Here is an 18548-nt window from a genome sequence, read left to right on the forward strand (position 1 = left end):
CCACTTTGAAAATTAATAACTGCAGGATAATCTTCCCGTAATTAAATTTGCAGCTTGTCTGTCGCATTATTCGGATCATTTCAAAATATATATGCAAATTAAAATTCTTATTTGCGGTTTTGTTACTATTAATTAACAATTTGATTGTGAATATAATCTTGGACACAATTTTCTTAATATGTTAGAATTATCAATTAGACAAATATAAAAATGGAATGAGTCAGACGAAAGCTAATATTTTAACATACATTTCGTATCGCAGTTGGATCAATACGCATATAGGATTCCATGATGCAACATAATGAAATATAATTAAAAGAAGAAAATAGGATTAAACGTAAGTGAACAAAATGGATGCGTGAAAAAGTTTTTCCCGATGAACACTTGATAGATTTCAGAGACACTATCGATCATGCATATAAGCACACAGACTGCGCCAGCCACGTGCTGCGCCTGTAATGGATGCACCTGATCGTGCAGCTCGTGGGGAACCTTGACTCATTCGCGCCGTCGTTGTTTACCCACGGGCCTCATAAATCATCGGTTCGTTCCCTTGATCCGTGCGCGCACGGTCCAGAACCATGTAATTATATGCTTTTTAGAGATCTCTCACGTTTTCACTCGTTCGCGCCGACGACGATGAGGCGGCCTTGCGGCTCGATAAACCCTTCTTCACACCGCGGACGATTCACGGTCCGTACATCATCAGCGATCTTCTTCATTCGCTTTGCACACGGTGGCGTAAATTCTCTCGCGCGAACAAGGAACCTCGTCGTTCATCGTTCATCTCGTGCTTTTCTTTCGTAGAAGAGAGGCTCGTTCCAGTAAGAATGTTTCAGAACAATACAATATTCTTTGAAGCATAGCACCTCTCTTTCTTACTTTGTTTGCCACTTTTTCCTAACCCATTGTTTACATTTTCTACATATAAATGCTCGTTCTTTTTGCGATCGCCTTATTTGCCGGATAATTGCTTGAAACTCGGGAAAAGAGGTGCGCGGAACATTATCTTTTTTCTCGCGTCTTTCCTTAGCGAACTTTGAGCTAAGGAATTTTAGATATCGTCATTTTAAATATCGAGCCCTTATAGAAATTTAATACTGTAAGTGATTTTTTGGCTAGTGATTAATCATTTAAAAGCACTATTAAAAGCACTATTAACAGTGCTTTTAATAGTGCTTTTAAGTGATTAATTACTAGCCAAAAAATCATTTACAGTATTAAATTTCTATAAGGGAGATTGTAATCTATATCAATACTATATTAATAATACATTAGATTTTAGCTTTTTAATAAAAAAATTAGGTATTGTATTATATAATTAATTATATTTAAAATATTATTATACAAAACTCTATGGTATGATAAACGAAAAATAAGATAGGCGCATTTATACTATTTTCGAAAGCATTTTATGAGGCATCTGTACTGGCGTCAAATTTGATGCTGATGATCAACATGGTTAAATCCGCACAAATAAGGCTCATCAACTGTTGCGGCACAATGTTTAGTTTCGCAAAACCTCGTAGCGGCGGCAGCTCATCTTTTCTTTTGCGTGCGTGAGATTGATCCAAGCCATAAAGCCATAAACGAGGCGGATCGGCGATTTGCGCAATCGCTTTTGCGGCCGGATAATCGCACGCGCGTCTCAGAAATTCCTGGCTGCCGCCATAAAGTAGAGCAGCTGTGGAAAAACCGTTGAATTTTCTCGCGGCGAGAAATTCTGAGCTCATTTATTCGCGTATACGTATACTATCAAAAATTAGTGCACTTTCGCCAGTCTCGTTAGAAATGCGTATTAAAAGAAGTCTGCTTCGATGATGGTTTTGTTTTAAGAGGTTAGTATGCCCTGGAATAAAAAAGATCAATTTTTTTATTGGCTTAAAAAATTCTTTGAGCCCTCTAGGGCCGGTATTCATAATCAGATCTTATTTCAAGACCGTCTTAAGTAATATCTTAAGATGCTAATACGGCTCTGTGATTGGTTAATAACATCTTAAGATTGTACTTAAGATGGTCTTAAATATAAGAACCGACTATGAATACCGGCCTAGAATAAGGGACAAAAGGTCTCATATCTGCCAGAAATCGTTTTCATTGAAATTTCGAGCTTTTATACCCAAGCGCTCCGGAGTGCTCCGAAACGCCTACCTGCGGCAAATCGTTACCTGCTCGGCGGGTACAGCGTAATGATTTATCATTCAATTTTGAACTTCTCTAATACATGAACGACACCAACAGATGTCGTTAGAAGTACTTTATAGTCAGTCAGAAGCATTTTCAACAGACAGCACGCCAGTATTGCATCATTTTATAGCCATAGTTTCGAACAGCTGTCGTCATTTCGCCGTTTCCCGCGTGGTCGAACGTATCGTGGAAAGTTAAAAATTGTCGAAAAATGAAGCGTACGCATTCTGGCAAAAAGGGTTCACGTGAAAATCCTGGACGACCTTCAAGAAGTAAAAAAAGATCGCCGCCACCGAATCGACATTCGTTCGAGAGCGAAACCGCGTCGACGAGTGCTTCCGCGAAAAAATTACAAAGTGACTTAGAGGAAGTGCAAGTGCATGTAAATGCTGGCTACGGATACCGTTTGATTGTGTTTTTAACATTTTTTTCAACGTTGAGTGAAATGGTGAAATGCAAAGAGTGCGGTGGAAATATCACGTTTTCTGAATCAAGTATTCGCGGACTTGGATTCAAGTTGGTTGTCAATTGCGTTAAATGTGAACCACGCTACATCCTCTCTTGTCCGCTCATAAAAACCGCGTACGAAGTCAACAGGCGTATCGTTTTCGCTATGAGACTCCTTGGAATGGGTTACGATGGCATTAAAAAGTTCTGTGGCATAATGGACCTCCCGAAAATCTTCACCAAAAGCGTTTATTATGATGTGATGAGTAATATTCATTGTGCGTCGAAAGCCGTTGCCACTAAACTGTTTTCTGCAGCCGCTGCTGAAGAAAAACAGTTGACGGAAAATGCCGAAAATGGAGCCGAATCGAGAGGGTTAACAGTTTCTGGCGACGGAACATGGAGGAAATGCAGCTTTTCGTCGCTGCAAGGCGTGACAACTGTGATCGGCTCTTACACTGGAAAAGTGCTTGACCTCGTGGTGAAATGCTCGTATTGTAAACAGTGCGAGTATTGGAAATCAAAAGTAGAAACATCGGAATTCGAGGAATGGTCGGAAACTCATGCAAAGGAGTGCAGTGCCAATCACAACGAAAGTGCCGGAAAAATGGAGGTAGACGCTGCCATAGAAATATTCAAAAGATCGGAGGAATTGTACAACGTGAAATATTCTTCGTATGTCGGTGATGGAGACTGCAAAACATTTAAAGGAATTATCGAATCTCATCCGTATGGCGACGATTTTAGTATAATAAAAAAAGAATGTGTTGGCCATGTACAAAAACGAATGGGGGCGAGGCTTCGGAAATTGAAAAAAGATAAAGGACTCGACGTAAGAGGCAAACTGACTGCGAAACTTATTGACGAGCTGAGCGTTTATTACGGATTGGCAATACGAAGACACGCAAATTCCGCGGAGGACATGAAGAAGGAAATCTGGGCAACATTGAAACATAAATCGTCGACCGATGCAAAACCACAGCACGATAGCTGTCCGCCTGGGAAAGACAGCTGGTGCACCTGGCAGCAAGCAAAAGCGGAGGATAAACTCGCCGATTACAAACATAAACCGGCTATCGCCAATGATGTTGTAAAGGCCGTCACTCCCATATACAAAGAGCTTAGCAACGACATTTTGTTATCGCGATGTGTCGGCGGATTCACACGAAACAACGAGAGTCTCAACGCTATGATATGGTCGTTTGATCCGAAACGAGTGTTTAGTGGCGCAAAAACTGTTGAAGTGGCATCGTATTTTGCAGCAAGCATCTTCAATCACGGCTACGAGAGTATCCTGCAAATGATGAGCGTCCTGAATTTGCAAATTGGGCCAAATGCCGTTGAAATGTGCAACAAAGCAGATGAGTTCAGAATTTCGGTTGCTTGAAGCGGTCGTTCGAGACCTCCAAAGAAGGACGAATTGAGAGAAGAACAGCACGATCGGCTCTCGAAGATAATTTTCGCGAGCAGGAAGGTTCACTGTATGACGCAGGAATGGCTGATTAACGGTAAGACGCTTAAAATGCAATTTTTCACTAAAAAAACTAGTACCAAAACTTTAAACGCGTTTTCCTCAAAACTATGTTTTTCAAAACGGTGTACACGATATCTCGAGTTCTAATCGATGAATCGACTTGAAATTTTGCACACATATTCTATGGAATAGTAGTTTCGGAATGACGGACGATTTTATCATTATAATATTTTGTTCAATAATTATTAATAACAATAACATGTCATTTGGGTCCAAAAATGCAGTGAAAAATTCAGGAATTTTTTTCTTGACGCCAAAAACGAGGAGAGAAAAAAAGCTCCGTCATTCCGAAGACAATACAATATAGTTAATGACCATATTTTTTTTTGTTTCAAACCACCCACATTTCAAAGCATAGTTGCGCGTGAAGGAGTGCCTCATCGCCATTTTGAAATTTTTTTACACCAAAAAATTTGTACATGTTCTTGAAACCCTAATAAAGATAATGAAAAAAAAATTATTCATGTATTACCGATATTTTGTCTGAAATTAATTCCTGAAAATTCGCCTGTTTCAGGGCATACTAACCCCTTAACTTTGCGCTGAGATTGGCACCGCAACGAATCGAGCTTGAATGAAATATAATGAAAAAAATCGAAGAAGAGATTCTTGTTCGAATAACATTTGATAATACTTGGTAAAACGATCTTTAAAAAAAAATACCTGTTATGATTTTAAGTATTAGTAAAAGTATCAAGTAAAATATAAATTATAAAATATAAAATATAAAATATAAAATATAAAATATAAAAATTTGTAACAGTAGGTATTAAGTAAAATATGAAGTATTATTAATATAGAAGATTTTAATTCTCTACAGATAAAAATGTAGATATTTTCCAAATTCTAATCTGAAATAGATACACGTGATGGAAAATAGCACAATTGTATTAAAATTATTTCGAATCGTTAAAAGATAAAAGCACATTAGCACGTTAATTTCATTGGAATTTCTTGCTTCTTATTAGAATGTATAATGCGATTGTTTTACTAGAAAGAATAAGTATTGAATGTACTTTCCTTCTGCGAATGCAGTTATACATTATTATGAAGCGATACTACCGCAAATCTGCTAAGAAGTAGGCATAAAACTTTCTCAGACACGCGTAAATTTTGGTATCAAATCGCCGAGCGTACTTTTCATGGGTATCCAATTCCAGCTTCATACTTCTCTTCATGCTTCACATCTGCGGTTTTCCTTCCGGGGAATTTGAGCGTTACGAACGTTCTTCAGACCCGAACGGAAATTCTCACTTTATACAAAAGGAGAAGAAATGCCTCTATTTTATTAATACAAAATGCAAAAACTAGAAGAAGAAATTAACTGCATTAAATGATATAGATTGTTTATTATTTTATAATCCGAGTTTGAGAATTGTAGAATTGTTATTATAAGTATAATATGCATTAGTTCGATTTTATCAAATTTTGTAGATAAATATGTTAAAGAGATCTGCTAGATAAGAAAATTATCCGTTTCATTGGAAATAATATCAACAATATGGTTCTAATTTTCGCAGTAATCTATTCGAGTAATACGGGATTTGTTTTTGTAATTGGAAATAATTGCGCTATTAAGGTACTTTCGAATTCATAACAAGAATACAGACTAATATATTTTTTTAAAACCAAACATCTGAAAAGGAGAGCGTATATATTTTACGTACTAATTACGTCTAGCTTTTACTTTTTGATATGTCAGATTTTATATGTTGCATGTTTTGATACAGAATTACATTATAAGTACGTATATTAACCGTAACACATTATTTCTTTCTTGATACTGAATAATTTTTGTGTTTAAACCTAATTACATTAAAAGATATGCAAATGTATTCATATACACAATTTAAATTTCACATCGCCGTTATTTCCTTTAATTACCAATTGATTCCTTCTCGATCGCTGCCCGCAGAGAACTCAAGAAAATCCTTGACGCGGAGTCAAAGCGACCGGTCGTTCAGTAAACCGGAGATCTCGGCGGGTGACATCCTCTTCTCGGATACGATGCGACTCAGTCTCAGCAAAAAGATCAAGGAGTCCTCGTCATCGCCATCGTCCTCATCGCCCACGTGCGCAGTTTCGCGCGAGGATGTCGAGGAGAATTCGCCGAGAAGGAAAAGGAAGCCGGAAGAAATCGTGGAAGAAACGGGTGACGAGTTTAAGGAATCCGATCGCGAGATCAAGGTCAGCAAAAACGTTGAGGAAATTCCCGGGAAGACTGCCGATAATGCCGAGAAGGAGGCTGAACCGCCGCCAGACGCGCGCAGCGATATTTCCGACGTGAGCAACGAGCATTTCCGTATGATGAGACCTACGAGCTGGTCTCCGCCGCCCGGTAGGCAGAGACATCGCTTCAAGATCGGTGACTCTAGCGCGGATCCGGACGAGAGTCCCTCCAACTTGATCAGGGATCATCGGCGAACGATCTCCTCGGCGTCGACGGCATCGTGGAACTCGACGAGCTCCTACGGATCCTCGAAGATCGAGATTAACTCGCCCGAGAGCAACGTCTGTAAGATCACGGTGAGTCCGCGCTCGTCGCCGCTCGTACATCGGCTGCAGATCGGTCCGGATTCCGGCGCGAAAGGCGCCAGAAGAACGTCCATCCTTATCAACGGCGATCAAAATACAAACGCGGAACTGACGCCGGGTAACAAAGTGACTATCAGCGTCGGTGGGGAGGATAGCGTGTGCAATCCGACGGTGATCTCCGTGAACTCGGAGAATCCGCCGAAGGTCCAGAACTCCGTGGAGAATCGCACTCTGGTGATACTTCAGAACTACAAATCGAACATCGTGGTCGAGTCGGCGAATGACGATTCGCGTTCCAAACAGATCGAGAAGAATAGTCACATCGTCGAGAATGGCGAGATTAATCTGAAGACAAACGGCGAAGTACCAACGCCGTCCAGCGATGATATCTCTTCGTCGTGTCGACACGCGGAACAGCCGGCGACGAATTTCGAGAAACAGAAGAGGCTGAGTGTTGAGATTAAATCTTCCAATTCTAATCAGTCCTCGAGATTTTACACATTGGACGAAAGAACGGCGCGGCCGGAGTCCAAGACGCGGTTCAAAGACCCCGAGAATTCTTCTAAACTGTCCGGCCTGTCCAAGGAGGCTCTGATCTCTAAGCTGCTCGAAGATTCCCTACGAAAGGCTCGCGAGAACGGTGAAATTCTGGACGAGGACAGCGGCCAGGCCATCCTGAAGATCCTAAAGCAAAGCTTGCTGAAGAGCAAAGAGTACGAGAGTTCGGAGTCTACTCTGGAAGCGAATTATTCGCGTTCGTCCAGCTTGAATTCAGATGGCGATTTCATCTCGACGAATCTCTTCCTCGAGGAGAATCCGTACGAGGTGATCAAGGAGCCGATCTACGAGGAGATACCCGACGAGCCGCCACCGTTACCCCTAAGTCCGCCACCCACGGAGGATTATATCAAAGAAAGAATCTACTTCGGAGACGTCGAATACTATAAGAAAGTTACGCCGGGCCAATTTCTCGGTCCCTATCTGTCCGAGGAAGTTTTCAAGAAGTCCAACTCGGAGGATCTGACCGAGACTTATTTATCCAAGAGTCCCGAAGATTTCTTCAAGAAAATGTCGACGTCGCCCGAGGACGAGAATAACATCTCCACCAAATTCGAATTGTTGAGCTTCCTAATGGATTCCAAGGACCGCGCGCGTCCCGCGGAGGAGGACGAGGACGAAGACGAGGACGAGGAGGACGATGCCGAGGGAGACCTGGAGGCGCTGTACGAGCAGAAGGAGACCAGCCTAGGCGACCTCAGTTCCAAGAGTTCGCAGATCTCCAACGTTTCCGACAGCAGTGAGGAATGCAACATTATCCTAACGAGCTCACCGGAGGCGTTGAAGGTAAGTTCGAACCTAACCGATCAGGAGGGGGAGGGGGGCTAAGTAAGATTCGGGTAAACCTTTTTTCGAGGCCTCGAAAGTGCAGACATGCATGCCAGTTAATGTGGGATTCTAATCGGCGCTTCTTATCACTTTCGCAGTCGAGAACGGTCGACATAGAGAGAACCGACAGTGGGGTCGGATCTGAGAGCAGCCAAGCCAGTAGCACTCGCTGTGTCGCGAGGCGCTGGAGGACGGGCAAAGTTTCCTCCTCCGGCCCGGGGAGCCTCCTTGGTGGAATGCCGCAGGTGATTTCCGGCGCCACGAAGCTGTGCGAGGACTGCGAGCAGCGGCTGGACCCCCTGATAACAGACAGGTGTGCCTGAGTGACTTGAAGCCGGGAATCGAAACCGTTATAGTTTTGATGCGTTTGATATCCGGTGCTACTGATACGGAAAACCGTTTCGGTATACATATCTTGATGGACAACCCGCTCTCGCATTTTAGCGTCGCGTCTTTATAGTTTTACATCCCGCGCGAGTCGCCGGACGCGTAAATGAACGTAAACGGACTACGGATAGCTTCTCCGTTTCTAAGAAACTCGTTCTTAATGCATCCCGACGTCCTAAATCGTACGCTGTTATCACTCGGAGCCGGATTCGAGCAGATAGCGCTCGATGATCCGGAGAGAGGATATAACGGTCCGGAGTCCTCGCTAAAGCGTATCTTCCACGGCTTGTGCGACCGAGTTTCGACCGTGAGAGATTCGGTTTACTGCGAGCTCTCCGCGCGGGATTCGCTCGATTCGCCTCTGAACTATAAAATCCACGAACAAAGTGCCGTTCTGCGTTCCGGCCTCCCAGGAGCAATCCCGCGGATCGAGGAACGAATGCCGTTTCGCCACGGTCGCGAACTTTTCAACAGGCGATCTACCTGCGCGTTCGTCGCAGCGATCCGTATACCGATCCTCTCCGCGTGAGAAATCAATCGAGAAAACGTCTTATCTCAAATTATTACATCCACTTCCAGAAACGCGAGCTTTCTGATTAACACGTCTCTCAACGTGTCTGTATTCTGTATCTGTATATTATTTTTATTGGAGCAAGGCTATTGAACGCGTTTATAATTCGCTCGACTAGATTACGCGGGGGAGACAGTGGGCCACTTTCTACTGCCATCGATTTTATTTGCCCGAGAGCGAAAGTGTCGTTATCGAGGAGCGCAGTTGACGCTTGATGAATGGATAATGCAATATGCGTCTGGTCGCAAGTTCCGACAGCCACTTTCATCCGCGATCGTAGATTATACGTACAAATTCGTAGCAGCCGCGAGCTCCCGTATTCGATTCGCCTTCGCTTTCATCTGACGTTAACAAAAAAAATCTCTTTTAATAACACAGTATAAACTTCCTTATAACGTTCGTGTTGTCGCGGCGTCGCGCGCGCAAATATTTTTATTTTTCTTGTTTTTTTTCAGCGGTGTGGTTTATGCGCCTTTCGTGTGCAGGAAGTGCTCGAAGAAGCGCGCAGAACGGAAAGAGATTATCACGGAAATCGTGGAAACCGAGCAGAAGTACGGCAGAGATCTGCAGATCATACTCGAGGAGTTCCACCGGCCGATGTTAAGAGCGGGCCTTCTCACGTCGGAACAACTGTCGGCGATCTTCCTGAACGTCGAGGAGCTGCTCGAGCACAATCTCGTTTTAGCCGAGAAATTGAAGGATAGCGTGGAACTCGCTCAGGTAAAGAACTCATGCAAAAAATACGTATATGTCGATTCTTTTAATCACGTTTAATCACGAGCTCCGTATTCGATTCGCCTTCACTTTCATCTGACGTTAACAAAAAATTTTCTTTTAACAATATATAAATTCCTTATATTCAAAAGTTCACGTTGCGACGCCTGATTTTCTCGATCGCGTAGGAATCCGGGGACGAGGATCTCTTGACGGTGGACGTGGGTAAGATCTTCCTCGAGTCGGAAAGGATGCTCCACGCTTTCGAGAGCTACTGCACGCGTCAAGGCGGCGCTAGTTTGTTACTGCAAAATTTAGAGAAGGAGAAGGAGCTTCTTCGCATCTTCCTCAGGGTTTCCCAAATGGAAAACACGGTTTTGCGAAGGATGAATCTGAACTCTTTTTTAATGGTATAACGTCACGCAATTCTTTGACTTAATTTTTTTTACTCAGGAATGAAGGATATAAATCATTCGTAATTTCGTGCATCATTATTTTTCAGGTTCCTGTCCAAAGAGTTACGAAGTATCCTCTGCTTCTGGCACGTTTGCTCAAAGCGACACCTTCTGTTCGATCTGACATCCAAGAAGCGAAGAAGAGGCTTAAGCAAGCTCAAACGAACATCGAGCTACATTTGGAACACATGAATGCTGTAAGAGTATATTGCGCTGTATAAGTATAATACATAGCTAAAAATAAATGCGTACTTTATTTAATCAATAGGAGGCAAAGGATGTTACATCGACAAAATTGTGGAGGAGAATATCGATTATTCAGAATGGCAGACGGTCCATCGGTGAGCAGGATATGGTCAATATTAAGCTGAGAAAGGTGTGTATATTTAAGTTGCTTTTATCTTTTACTTGTTTAACTCTAAAGTATAAATTAATTTTCTAATCATACCGTTAACATTTACAAAATTTATGTTAGATGGCCGTCGAGATCTTGGAATGGGCACACGAGGAAGCTAGGTTTGTCCTTGAAGGACGTCTTCTAGTGGCGCAACCGACTGATAATAATTGGAGACGCGGTCGAACTGTTAAACTCGCACCTGTTACTGCCATGCTCGTCACAAATGGCAAGGTAAATATATATACGTGTCTTTAAAAATCTCTTGCAGAACAATTTTGTGCGTAAATATAAATGCCATTTTTATTTTCAGCCGAATGCCGAGTATCCCGAATTTAACGACGACTCGCTCTTTCCAAAGCACATAGGTATCAAGGAAGCTACCCTACTTCTGGTCAAAGAGAAGCTTGGACGATATTCTTTACTACGAGTGAGTCATCGCATATTTCATGTTTGTAATTTTCTTATTGCCCCGTAATGAGATTAATCATGCAAATCTGTTTTTTTTCCCATTTCAGGAGCCACTGTACCTCGATAAATGCATAGTATGTTGTGAAACAGATCTCGAAGATTATTTCGAAGTACAGGAATTGTCTTCTAAAGAAACGTTTATATTTAAGGTAAGATATTAACTTAATTTCTTTTCAAGTGCAGATCGAGACAATGGATTTTAATTGCGAAGAAAATTATTGGCATTGGTAAGAATGGTATGATAAACTAATTTATTACAGGCCGAGGACGGCGCGAGAACAAAAAGATGGTGCAGAACGTTACAGGCTCACGCGCAGTCCCTTGGTGCTTGGCGTAAACGTCGAGGGGCCCTTCCTAATATCATGATCTGCGGCGTAGCGAGAAATTAACGGCTTAGTTGTAATAGGCACGTATGTAACGCGATTATCGTATCCATTTAACACATTCTTAAGCGACACTAAAGTTCTTCGACAGTGCGAAGAAGTCTAAGCGATTGCATAAAGAGTACATGTACATGATCTCCAGATGAATTAGTAATGATTTATTGCGGAGAGAGAACGCTAGACCAAAGGATTTCCTCGGCTCGTTGACACGCGACCGTCGACGAGCGACACGAAAGTCTAGTTCTTACCGAATTCAAGGTATAACCATCTGTGTTCGGTTGTTACAGTACGTTGCAGAAACTTGAGTTTCCTACGACACTGTAAAATAAAATGCTACGTGGCCTCGAGAGCCGCGCATAATTCCATCGATTCCTAATGAATAATTTTAAGTACACATATAATATATATGTCTGCATATATATAGGACTATTTAATATTAATGATTAAACCTTTCAAAAAAAGATGCCGAGTAGCTGTGATATTGACCGGTGTATTGGGTATCGTTTTATTTTCGCAGATTATTTACGGATGTTACAAATACTCTATCCGCCACATTTTCCATCCGCGATTCTTCTTACCAGTATCGCTTCTTGCGAAAATGATGTTAATAGAATAGATTTTATTAGATTCGAGGTCATAGGGTTCGCAGATTAATAGCATTGAAGAATTTGCGTGAATCAGCAGCGTCAAGGATACAGGGTGCCGTATACGTTCCGTATAATCGGTGTGCATCGAGAATTTGTAAAACTAGGAATATACTACTTGTTTTCATTCCTCCAATTACTCTCTCCCTCCAAATAACAGTATTTTTACTACGTCTAACACAAGCAAAATGCAAATTGTACATTGTACTATATTTTTATTTAAGAATTAAGCCATACTGTGTATGTATATAAATGTATATTTACAGATTTCCTCACACAGTTCTAACCGAAATTCATTGTATCGAGTTAATCCGCTGCATTACAACCTGCGATTTAATAAAAGTGAAATTTGATGCACGTTTCCGTGTATAAATCGTCCCGCTTAGGTACTCGTTCCTTCTAGCGTCTCCGCACAGTTTCCTTCTAGCGTCTCTGCATAGTTTCCTTCTAGCATCTCTTCACAGTTCTGTACTACAATATCCCTCGTATTTTTTAACGGTAACAAATGCCGAGACGCGCGATAGTTATACAATCCAAGCTCCGGTTGTTTCTCCACCAGATATTTGAAAGCGGTCGCTAGTCTGTCGATATCCGCCACGGTAAGTTGCGTCGGCCTGAGGGTCGGTTCCAAGTCAGCCAATTTGTACATCATCAAACCTAATTCTTTGCGGCGTTCCAATGGGAATAAAGTCCTGTGAGACAAGATAAAAAAAATACTTATTTGTAAAAGTAATTTCGTTTATTTTTATGATGAAGGAAAATCAGAAAGTAAATAAACTTACTCGACGCATCGTATGCTGTACTTCTGTCTGAAACTGAACATGTGCCTCGTTATCATTTCGAAGAATTCAAAATTGTGTTGCGTGCGTGGTTTGACCAACGGCGTAAACGACACCACTCCCACATCGACATCCGGTTTTGGTACGAAAGCTTCGCCTGTAAGTAATGAATTGGAGTGAATCAAGATTCATAAAACAAATCAAGAAAAGCGCCGTTAAACGGTCAGGACTGGATCTCAGATGCCTAATAATATTAATAGTTGAATAATATTACTAGGCATCCAAGAACCAGTCCTGACCGTTCAACGGCGCTTTCCTTGATTTGATTTTATATCATATATACGGTCGTATTTTCCACTTACTTATTGTTCATAAAACAAATTTATGTAATAGAGTAAAATGTACGAGCCGTTGGATTACCAGGTATAATAAAACGAAGTACTGGAAATGTCCAGGTTTGTGCCATTACTGACAGCCTGCATCGTTGGTCTCCCATCGGTGGAGCCACCAAACGTTCCGCTACCTCTTTTTGAAACGTCAACGTCATTTTCGTCCTACCGAACGCCCAAGGTCCGCGCTGTTCGGATATCGCGTGTAGCCACTTAACTATGAGAGCTGTCGACACGCTGAACGGTAAATTGCCTATGATGAAAATATCTGGAGGTTTATCGTTCCAACTCCTCTTTTTCTCCACCGGGAATAGACTCTCTATGTTCGTCTTCATGATATCGTCGTATATTATATCCATCTTCCCATTTATTGCCTCAAATGAATCTGCTATCATATCTAAAGTCGGTTTAAATCTCGTATCTTTTTCCACGACCACCAATCGTTCAGGGACCTTTCTCAAGATAGATCGGGTTAATCCACCCGGGCCGGGACCGACTTCCAGTACGTGGCTGCCGGCGAGTTTTCCCGCCTTCGTTACAATTTTGTCGGTTAAATTTTGGTTCAGAAGAAAATTTTGAGACAAACGTTTTACGGCATTTAAGCGGTACAGTTTCAATATATCTCGTATTGTTGGAAGCGGTGGCAATCGTGGAGCGGACATCTTCAAATCTTATATTACAGACACACTTATGTGAAACAGACGATTTACAAAGTACGATCTCGAGTACGAGGGAAGAAAAAAAAAAGTATCACTTTACAAGCTATCTATTCTACTGTATAAGCAAAAAAATATAAACTTTTTAACACACAATAAGCCGTAAACTTCTTTATTCACATTTCTAAACAAGGTAACGTTTCAAGCAGCCTTCTCAATCGTCTTTTCCGGCATTTCAAAGTCGTCTAAGAATTTTTCCTGCTTAACCGAGTATATTGTATAAGCGTAAATTCCAATAACTAGGAGGCCTAAACCGATAGCGGTACGATTATTAGCTTTACGATATCCCTGTACTCTTATCCCCCTTTGCAAGTTCTGCTCTTCCAAGCGTTTCATATAAACTATATCTGTGGACTTGAGCTTTCCCGCGTCTTTTAGTATGTCAACCTTTGGCATAGCCTCATTTTGTGCAAGTCGATTATCTGTAGATAAAAATGATTAATTTTACTTATGCCGAAGAATACCACGTAAAATATTCAACTTAGATCATTCACCAGGTCCCATTTCCACACACCAGCGTCCTTAATAAATCAGAACAGGTATACGTTCCTTTTCTTGTTATCAGTCCAGCCTCGTCAAAATCTGTTAAACAAAAAAAAGACTGTTGTAAAAATCTTTATTTATACTTGTACAATAAGAAATAGCGCAAAAATAGTAACTCTTAGATAGTTTACATATATATATTTTTGAGATATACTCACATATCACAATTTCAATAATATGTAAATTTAAATATGTAAAAATGTTTCTTATTAAATTATATTAAATTATATATGGGTTGAATAATATTAATAAATTCTTTTTCTACAAAATTATAGAAAAATAACGATTAACTCGAAGAATTTTTATCTAAGATTTTAAGGTTAAGTTAAATCAAGTGTGATTCTATTAATATTTTTCTTTATGTGCGTGACAATTTTTATCAAATATTAATTAAAAGATGCCCTACATATTTGACAATGACATTAAGATGCGCAAATTATACGTACGGTTGAAAAGAATCTTATAATTCAACTTTATCCTCTTTACATTGCAAGATCACACGCAATCTAGCACACCGTGCAATGCAATAATGCAATACCGCCATCGCAGCCGCAGCGGCGATTATGCGCAATACAAGAAAATGACTTCAAGCATCTCCGTTGGTATTATCACGCTTAACATCAATTCGGTTTTATGGAATTGGTCTTATCGTGTATACCTTTATTGATATTTTCTAGATTTAGAATATGAAAAGTAATCCAGAAATGTTAATGAGACATCCGTATAGCACGGTCATACTCTTATCTTCAGCGATTGTCTCATTCATGATTATATAATCGTGGTCTTATTATATAATTACGACCGTCACTGCAATGTATAATTATCGCCAAAAACTTAAATTTAGAAAAATCAATAAAGTAAATATATAATTAGATAAAAAAATGACACTTATCAAATTTTCAAAAACAGAATTTTAGAATTCTATCTGCTAAAATTTGAAATGTCAAATTGTCAAAAGCTCTAAGGGCTAAGTCTTCAAGCTGCCAAAATTTAAACTCTCAAATTGTTAAAACATCAGGCGAACATGATATGAGATAAAAAAAATGGTAGAGATAAAAAACCCGAGCAATTTCAAGAGCTTAAATTATTAAAATATAAAACAGAGTACTATATGTTAATTAAAATATAAAACAAGCTTTACTTTATTGCAATTCATTCTTTCTATAAGATAAATATACCGTCTATTGAAATTAATTAAAAATTTGTAATCATTATTGGCGGGTACTAATATTATTCGATAAAGATTTAATAATCTTTGACTGAATATTATTTTAAATATATCTTTCATATTTTATTAGCGTATAAAAGCTTTCTATTGTTTTATTATAGACTCTCATCTCAATGTAGAAAATGTGCAATTTAATTTATTAGGAAAATGATAAAGCGCGTATATAGCTAGAATAAATATTACGGAAGAGAAAAAGCAGAATTATAAATTATAAAAGAGCCAAGAATAAAATACATAGTTACAAAATAATTTTTCTATTAAGAAATTAAAAAAGCAATATTAACGTAGATGCACACTTTTAGTGACAACTGTAGCTTTAAAAAAATTAAAAATTGTATTTATTTTAGTACATATAATTTATCAAGTAAGTAAATCAGAAATTACCGTAATAAATGGAGGAATTTTTATAAATTTTAAATCTAAAATAAGGAGACCGATTTTTACTTAATTAATGATATTTATTTAATAAAATATCAATATATAACATGATGTAAATGTATTTTTTACGAGTCCATATGAGTGTCAAGATAGAAAATACATCCATTTCCGCGAGCTGATTAATGATATGAGATCCTTGTAGTATAATAGGGTATTGTAGAAAGTAATCTATTCACTGTCAGGCTATATCCGTAAGACTCATCGTCGTCGTCGTCGTCGTCGATCGATCGGCTGCTCCTTTTCGAGAGGAGCCTGACAGTCGTGCGCGCTGCGCTCTCACGTACTCACTCGGTACGTTAATAATGACGTGCACGCGTGGAATTCGATAGATTGCGAGCGATCCGCCACTGAAATTCGACGTACAATCGGTAGCCAGCTCGCGAGTGGATTAGGCGGCTCGGATAAATTTTCAATTGGATCGCTAAACTCTCTTGTCAGTAACTGACGTTGCACGGTTACGCGCTGGCACGGTTCATAACAATTTGACATATTTCACGGGCGGAGAGCACCAGCTGCATCTAATTCCACGCGTCGAAAAGTAAATCGAGAGAGAGAGAGAGAGAGAGAGAGAGAGAGAGAGAGAGAGAGAGAGAGAGAGAGAGAGAGAGAGAGAGATTGTCACGACTTGAAGAGAATTTCGATAATTTGGAAACGTCGATTAAAATTCGATCTTCCAATGTCCATTTCTTCCAATGCAGATTAACTTTGATCTCGGTTTAACTTAACTTCTTATCTTTTTCTAATTCTTAAAACTAGAAAAAGATAAAAAGTAAGTTAAACCAAGATTAAAAGTCATTAAAGTTAATCGGCATCAATAGAAATGGATATTAATATTTGTAGAAATTATCGCGCTATATATCTTGTAACAAATAATTAATTTTGTAAGTGACCAAACGTTATAATCCTTAGAACAATCTTTCTACGTTCACTTTTTTGTTCTAATGAATTTCAAGATAAAGAATTGCGTTTGTGAGAGTTGTAATAAAATATTTAGATAAGAAATTAATTTAAAGTTAATGCCGCACAAGTTGGATGTACGCAAACAATTTCTTTAGAAATTTAGCAGATTCCGAATCTTTTAATGACACGCGCATTTTGTGTGCGCTTTTTTTATTTTGCCCGAACTCGTTGAATTTCCGCTCGCCTTTGTTGCTCGTTAATGAAAATCAATGCTTGGACACTCGTTCAAACGCTCGCGATCCGCCAAATGTCCGGCAGCCAAAATGTTGAACGAGCGCCCGAGTCGAAAGCAACGTTCTCCATTTCGGTTAAATTTACGATCGTGCTCGCTTTAGTTTATGCCGTGTCCCGTTTGCTACTGACTGATTTGTGATCTTGGCGAACGAATTACGTCCACGCACATGTGACATTCGATGTTAAACGTATCTCCCATACTCGTCTTATGCACCGATAAATTCAATTTTTAATCAAGATTTCGCTACCGCTCGAAAGCGTTATCCAAGAGAAATGTATGTTGTTTGTGTAAATCTCACGCACTTCCAATATTTTATATTAAACTTTTTTTTAATATAAAATATTGGAAGTGCGACACAATATCTTCCTATTTTTTTTATCTATCTAGAGAGAACTTCAAATTACCATACAAAATTACCGTAAAAAATGTTCTATTAGATCAAGTGTAAAAGAATTTTTATTACATTTTAGAAACAAACGATCGTTTGTATTTATAGCTTCTCTCTCTCTTTCTCTCTCTCTCGTAATCATTATTATTATAAACAAACTAATACTCATATAATATTTTATTTGCACGATTTTATGCATCTGAAAAACATAGATTGCCTGAGAAAGGAAAATGTATGGCCGATATGCAGATTATGAGAAAAGTACAATCATTGGATAATATTTCAAACTCAATTATTCATAACATAATAGATATATGTGTATCATAACAATACGAATGTGTTAATAGATAGAAGGAACATGTCATCGCTTGAAATAATAATGTGTTGCATATGCCACGTTTCCGCAAGAATGCGCATAGTCACTGCACGATAATTATAATTGAATATGCGATTTGAAATTAATGATTACCGGCGCCGAGCTATTAGTGCGAATTTTATCTCATCTGTTCTCGTCTATTCAACGCGAATGATGCGGTGCCATAATAACGCATCGATTTACGGATTTGCAGTAAAAGCGTATATGTGCACGCATCTATTAACATTTTCAGAATGCTCAACGTTTCGAGATAGCGCGCCGATTATGGGAAGTTTCTGTGTATCGGATTTCTACATCCATTGTCGGCGAACGTATATCATTAACATCCGAATTATCCGAACATAATTTTCGTATATCGCGTTGCGCTACGACAGGTGCTAGGTGGTGG

At 39.6% G+C, this 18548-nt stretch overlaps 3 protein-coding genes across 6 annotated transcripts in view; 1 reads left to right on the plus strand and 2 right to left on the minus strand.

Moving 5' to 3' along the window:
* Rhogef64c (Rho guanine nucleotide exchange factor at 64C) overlaps window positions 1-12465 on the plus strand; it is a 115844-nt gene extending 103379 nt beyond the window's left edge. For 2 of the 3 annotated variants that reach the window (XM_071774969.1, XM_071774970.1), the window contains 10 exons: window positions 6084-8047; window positions 8188-8402; window positions 9503-9767; window positions 9950-10171; window positions 10264-10413; window positions 10485-10592; window positions 10692-10844; window positions 10924-11040; window positions 11129-11230; window positions 11342-12465. In XM_071774969.1, coding sequence (XP_071631070.1) covers window positions 6084-8047; window positions 8188-8402; window positions 9503-9767; window positions 9950-10171; window positions 10264-10413; window positions 10485-10592; window positions 10692-10844; window positions 10924-11040; window positions 11129-11230; window positions 11342-11470 — 3425 coding nt within the window. In that variant the 3' untranslated portion in view covers window positions 11471-12465. The remainder of the gene's footprint in view (window positions 1-6083; window positions 8048-8187; window positions 8403-9502; window positions 9768-9949; window positions 10172-10263; window positions 10414-10484; window positions 10593-10691; window positions 10845-10923; window positions 11041-11128; window positions 11231-11341) is intronic. The other variant, XM_071774971.1, reaches the window with a different exon arrangement.
* Window positions 12304-13943, minus strand: Mttfb1 (mitochondrial transcription factor B1). Its single transcript, XM_071774982.1, has 3 exons — window positions 13308-13943; window positions 12891-13044; window positions 12304-12800 (listed from the first exon to the last, which is right to left on the minus strand). The coding sequence occupies exons 1-3, from the start codon at window positions 13936-13938 to the stop codon at window positions 12491-12493; spliced, it is 1095 nt and encodes a 364-aa protein (XP_071631083.1). The 5' UTR covers window positions 13939-13943; the 3' UTR covers window positions 12304-12490.
* Window positions 13944-14088: 145 nt separating this feature from the next.
* On the minus strand, window positions 14089-15104 carry LOC139810997 (cytochrome c oxidase assembly factor 3, mitochondrial-like). Of its 2 annotated transcripts, none has more exons than XM_071774985.1 (3): window positions 14982-15104; window positions 14507-14574; window positions 14089-14414 (listed from the first exon to the last, which is right to left on the minus strand). In XM_071774985.1, exon 3 carries the CDS (start codon window positions 14386-14388, stop codon window positions 14134-14136), a length of 255 nt encoding a protein of 84 aa, XP_071631086.1. In that variant the 5' UTR covers window positions 14389-14414; window positions 14507-14574; window positions 14982-15104; the 3' UTR covers window positions 14089-14133. The 2 variants fall into 2 exon arrangements, with proteins under 2 accessions (XP_071631086.1, XP_071631085.1); XM_071774984.1 differs by having other exon boundaries at window positions 14487-14574; window positions 14982-15100.
* Window positions 15105-18548: the final 3444 nt, after the last annotated feature.

This window comes from Temnothorax longispinosus, chromosome 4, assembly GCF_030848805.1.
Source record: "Temnothorax longispinosus isolate EJ_2023e chromosome 4, Tlon_JGU_v1, whole genome shotgun sequence".
Classification (NCBI taxonomy): domain Eukaryota; kingdom Metazoa; phylum Arthropoda; class Insecta; order Hymenoptera; family Formicidae; genus Temnothorax; species Temnothorax longispinosus.